Genomic DNA, 5,860 nt, shown 5'->3' on the forward strand with positions numbered 1-5,860 from the left:
CTCGCTTAGTGTTCTGGATATAAAACAAATGGGATTTCTACCTTGGGATAACACAGCTCCTATGGCAAAATTACTTGCGTCCGTGGTTAAATCAAAGGGTTTATTGAAATCGGGTTGAAAGAGTTCGACTTGTGCTTGTAATTCTTTTTTAATATATTCATCGCTTTTATGGTTTCCTCATCTAATTTTATTTGCATTCTTTCACTTTGCTTTTTCTTTACGATACCGTTTTCTCCTCTTAAAAACAATGTTAGGGGTTTGGTAATCTTGGTGTAGTCTTTGATGAATTTTCTATAATATCCTGCTAGCCCTAAAAATTATCTTAATTCTTTCAGATTTATAGGCACAGGGTAGTTTTTTATGGTCTCAATTTTTTGTGGGTCTACAGTTATTCTGTTATGTTTAATAATATGTCCTAAATATTCAGTGCTGTCTTTGAAAAAATGAGATTTTTCATATGAAATCTTCATATTTGCTTGACGCAGTGCATTTATAACAATTCTTATGTGTTTCATATGTTCATCATGTGAGGATGAATATATTAACACATCCGGCCCTATTCTGTGCATTTGACAAATTGTCAATAAGTTGATAAATAATCAAGATTTTTATCAACTTGATAAATTTTGTTATTCTGTGCGTATGTTGACAACTCTAAAAAGCTCTTATGCGTATGCTTTTCCCCACACAGTGGTGAACTAAGTATTGTAAACACAAAACAGCTGTTTAGCGCGAACAATTGTTAAATGGAGTCTGCAGAAACGTAAGTATTTTATTATTTTTCATTATATTTTAGTTATATTGTATTTCTTTTATAGAAAATCAAAGTGCGATCGTGCTACGCGCGAACAGTTGGAGCACTACGTGTTTTTTTATAGTGCTAACCCTGAAATGGGGTCAGGAAAAAATAACCCTAGGTCACCGCAACAAATGCGCTCTCTATGGGCTCAACTGGCAGAGGAGCTAAACGCCTTAAGAGGACCAACACGTTCTGCAGAAAAATGGAAGGAAGTAAGTTGTAGTGCAAAATTAGTGGTACCATTTAAAAGACGGTTCAATGCTTAATATAGATCAAGAATTTTCGATGTTTGTATCAAAAGACGCGTCTTGACCGCAGAATCAATAATGCGAGAGCGGAAATTAAAAAATATATTTGTGTGAAGAGATATTTACAAGCATACATAAAAAGTATGGCTAATTTTAATTCGTTCAAAAGGTATTATCGAAAAACCGAAAAAAGACCCGCGGGTACCTCCGAAACCGTGGATAGAATCCATATTATTTTTGCGCATAACACCTTTCTGCGTTGGCGGCCTTCGGCCGCGCTTATAAATAATAGTGATAGTCTAGTTGCGGGGTTGACTGCTAATACGCGTCAAAAAATATCGAGAAGTGTCAAAAGACGCGTATTAATCTCGAGAACAATAATCCGAAGGCGGAAAGGAAAAATTTTATCTCTGTCCGGAGATATTTACAGTTGAATTTGGCGATTTTCATGTGGTTGTTATTGTGTAGTACCCACAAAAAAAATTAAAAATAGTGATAGTCTAGTTGCGGAGTTGACTGCTAATACGCGGCAAAAAATATCGAGAGAAGTGTCAAAAGAGACGTATTAATCTCGAGAACAATAATCCGAAGGCGGAAAGGAAGAATTTTATCTCTGTCCGGAGATATTTACAGTTGAATTTGGCGATTTTCATGTGGTTGTTATTGTGTTGTACCCACAAAAAAAATTAAAAATAGTGATAGTCTAGTTGCGGAGTTGACTGCTAATACGCGGCAAAAAATATCGGGAGAAGTGTCAAAAGAGACGTATTAATCTCGAGAACAATAATCCGAAGGCGGAAAGGAAAAATTTTATCTCTGTCCGGAGATATTTACAGTTGAATTTGGCGATTTTCATGTGGTTGTTATTGTGTAGTACCCACAAAAAAAATTAAAAATAGTGATAGTCTAGTTGCGGAGTTGACTGCTAATACGCGGCAAAAAATATCGAGAGAAGTGTCAAAAGAGACGTATTAATCTCGAGAACAATAATCCGAAGGCGGAAAGGAAAAATTTTATCTCTGTCCGGAGATATTTACAGTTGAATTTGGCGATTTTCATGTGGTTGTTACTGTGTTGTACCCACAAAAAAAATTAAAAATAGTGATAGTCTAGTTGCGGAGTTGACTGCTAATACGCGGCAAAAAATATCGAGAGAAGTGTCAAAAGAGACGTATTAATCTCGAGAACAATAATCCGAAGGCGGAAAGGAAAAATTTTATCTCTGTCCGGAGATATTTACAGTTGAATTTGGCGATTTTCATGTGGTTGTTATTGTGTTGTACCCACAAAAAAAATTAAAAATAGTGATAGTCTAGTTGCGGAGTTGACTGCTAATACGCGGCAAAAAATATCGAGAGAAGTGTCAAAAGAGACGTATTAATCTCGAGAACAATAATCCGAAGGCGGAAAAGAAACATTTTATCTCTGTCCGGAGATATTTACAGTTGAATTTGGCGATTTTCATGTGGTTGTTATTGTGTTGTACCCACAAAAAAAATTAAAAATAGTGATAGTCAACTGTAAATATCTCCGGACAGAGATAAAATTTTTCCTTTCCGCCTTCGGATTATTGTTCTCGAGATTAACACGCGTCTTTTGACACTTCTCTCGATATTTTTGGACGCGTATTAGCAGTCGACCCCTCAACTAGACTTTTACCAAAGTATGGATTACACCCCGGTTTTAGACCGACCTTTTCTAATTTTTGGATTTTTTGGCAATAACTTATATGTATAATATATATGTATAATATTTTCAATTTCCACTTTCGGATTATTGATACTGGAGTCAAGGCGCGTCTTTTGGTACCAACATCATTTTTGATCAATAATAAGCATTGAACCGTCTTGTAAAATGTAACCAAATTAGTTAATAGCTTTGCGTATAATTTTTTTACATACAGACGCTTGGAGTATGGAAGAGCCAGTTACGTACACGTGCACGACGTATAAAAATGAGCCAAAGGGTTACTGGTGGTGGTCCACAATGCAAATCACTTAATGAGTTCGAAGATCGCGCTTTGGCTACTTTTGGCTTATTAGCGGTTGATGGTGCCGGTTTAGGAAGTAGTGGACTGAACTCGCCACCACAAGAACTACCAGCAAGAACATCGTCCATATTCCAGAGTCCGTCACCAGCTGAGAGTGATACACAATCTCCAAGCCGTATCCTTGCGATGAGTCCTTCGAATTCGCCAACGATTTTGCCGCAGCAAAACCATGCATCAGACTTATTTGTAGCAATGTGGAGCCCATCATCGCCGGAGACTAATGCTGAATCAGCAAGTTTCGAACCATCGATGCCTGGTATGATACCTCTTGAGCCAGAGACTGAAGTAAGTAATTCATATATATTAGGGTGGGGCAAAAATATGGTTTTCCTTTTCTTGGATTGGTTTATACATACATATATTTTCTCGAAATTGAACGCTCGACAATATTTGTTGTAGAGCGTTATACTTTCTGCAATTTTTTAGTAGAAATTTGTTGAATGATCTATCAGTAGTAAGATATCGACGTGCCATACGAAAACTAACACTCAAAATTCTGTACGAAAACTAACATTTTCGACTTGTGACTGACGAAAACTAGCAATTTTATTTTTTTGTCAGACGAAAACTAACACTTTTAGGTAGTTAGTTTTCTTCAGACATAAAATGAAATTATTAGTTTTGTCAGACACAAAATTTCTTTTGTTAGTTTTCGTATGGCACGTCGATATAATGATGTTCATAGAAGTAAAGGAAGCAGTGGGATTTTTGTTCCGTTAATATTAAAAACTTATATTGGATCAGTATGCATACTTCCTTTTCCGTATACCAATAAAATAACGAAAATAATTGTTTTGGCCTCCCTAATATATAAATATGTACATAGATCGGACACTTTTAAACTGAAATTTTTTCCTTCAAGAATGTTGGAGTTTTGAATGGAAGCTCAGTCCGTATGTCTCGCGCAGAACGAAGCAAACTTATAAGTACTCTAATGAGCAATATAAGCAAACGAAATAGTTTTGAAGAACGACGGGAAAGAAGAGAAGAGGAACAGCGTCAGGAGCATCGTGAAACGATCCAAGCTATCACAACTTTAACGAGCTGCTTCACTGAACTAGTCAAAGTTTTAAAACCAAATTAAACTTAAGAATAGAGAAGTTTTACGGACTAGTAATTTTCTTTAATTATAATTGAACCAAAGACTGAATTCCTTATAAAAATATGCTAGTTAGTATAATAATAGTCCGTAAAACTTCTCTATACACATGTTAAAGTCAGGGACTGCTAATAATATTTTATTTTATTATACAAATTGCTAGTAATAACTAGTTATTTATCGTTTATTTTATTTTAATTGGAAAACAAATTTCAATTGGAAAATAAAAGTTATGCATATATAACAAATACCCATATTTTAGTGCCTTTACAGTATTGTTTTACCAAGGACTTTTATTTTCCAATCAAAATTAAAAAATTGAAATCATAAAAAAATAGTATGGTAAAATAATGTAAAGTAAAATTAAATGAAATGAAATAAACAAGAAAAACTGTAATATGAAATAAAATAATAAAAATTGTAATCAAATAAGATAGTATAATGAAAAATGAAATAAAATAATAAAAATTGTAATCAAATAAGATAGAATAATGAAAAATGAAATAAAATAATTAAATTGTAATCAAATAAGATAGAATAATGAAAAATGAAATAAAATAATTAAATTGTAATCAAATAAGATAGAATAATAAAAAATGAAATAAAATTAGAAAAATTGTAATCAAATAAGATAGAATAATGAAAAATGAAATAAAATAATAAAAATTGTAATCAAATAAAATAATATAATGACAAATGAAATAAAATAAGAAAAATTGTAAAAAATAAGATAAAATAAATGAGAATTATAACAAAATAAATTTAATATTTTAAAATAAATTAAATAATATATAAAAAACTCAAATACCATAAAATAAAATGAATTAAACGAAATAAAATAAAACATAATAAAAAGTTACTAAAGTCAAACTTTATATTCTAGATTATTTCACTAAGCTACATATATAACTTTATTTTTATTTTTAAATTTTTAATTTGCCTGTGAGAGCTATTGAAATTAATTATTTCTGTTGTTACATTTATGTAATTCTTTTCTTTTGTTTTTATAAATAAAATTTATTATAGAATACATACATATTTATGTACATATAAAAATCTTGTGTGTGTCTATATGGTTAGGACTACGGATTGTGATAGGGGTAGATATATGAATGAAGATAGAAAAAGTTAAGATAAAAAAGTGAAGGACGATATGAGAAGGTAAAAGCGAACGATTCAAGGTTCGATTCGAGCTCAAGGCCAGAACAATAATTTTTTTTCAATGATAATTATTGTTATTTTTTAATTTTTCTAAATTTGAAAAATTGTATTTTGTTTTTGGAATAGTAAGTAGACAATTTTTCAGACAACCTGCCATAGCTGCGCAGATAGATCCATTTCGAAAGGTGCTAAGCCTTCATCATCAGTACGCTTTAGGCATGCTGTGCTAACCATTTAGCTATACAGCGGTGGTTTGTTTGACTGGCAAATTTGCTACTTCTATTCCTTTTTACCAGCTTTATTTATTCAGTGTTGCGCCATCTGGTGCAAATCACTGATAATGCTGGATTTTTGTTTATTGTCAATTACTTTGTTTGACATTATTGACAAAAACAATTGGTAAAAGCGAACAAAAAAGAAAAAAGGAGAGGTGAAGGGGCAAAATAATAAGGAGCTGAAATGATTAGGGATTGACCCCTTCCCCTTCGATAGATACACGCAAG

The 5,860-nt window shown here is 32.4% G+C and overlaps 1 protein-coding gene across 1 annotated transcript; it reads left to right on the forward strand.

Annotated features, from left to right (window-relative positions):
* The first annotated feature begins 652 nt into the window (after nt 1–652).
* LOC137235421 (uncharacterized) lies at nt 653–4,617 on the forward strand. Its single transcript, XM_067758395.1, has 4 exons — nt 653–763; nt 819–1,011; nt 2,951–3,382; nt 3,960–4,617. Exons 1-4 carry the CDS (start codon nt 747–749, stop codon nt 4,179–4,181), a joined length of 864 nt encoding a protein of 287 aa, XP_067614496.1. The 5' UTR covers nt 653–746; the 3' UTR covers nt 4,182–4,617.
* Nucleotides 4,618–5,860: the final 1,243 nt, after the last annotated feature.

The sequence above is a fragment of the Eurosta solidaginis genome, chromosome X (assembly GCF_040869045.1).
Source record: "Eurosta solidaginis isolate ZX-2024a chromosome X, ASM4086904v1, whole genome shotgun sequence".
Classification (NCBI taxonomy): Eukaryota; Metazoa; Arthropoda; class Insecta; order Diptera; family Tephritidae; genus Eurosta; species Eurosta solidaginis.

Excerpts from the sequence above, each read along its gene's own strand:
- LOC137235421 (XM_067758395.1), top strand. Across the intron at positions 1,012-2,950 it reads CTGCAGAAAAATGGAAGGAA|ACGCTTGGAGTATGGAAGAG; the intron begins GTAAGTTGTAGT and ends TTTTACATACAG. Across the intron at positions 3,383-3,959 it reads CTCTTGAGCCAGAGACTGAA|AATGTTGGAGTTTTGAATGG; the intron begins GTAAGTAATTCA and ends TTTTCCTTCAAG.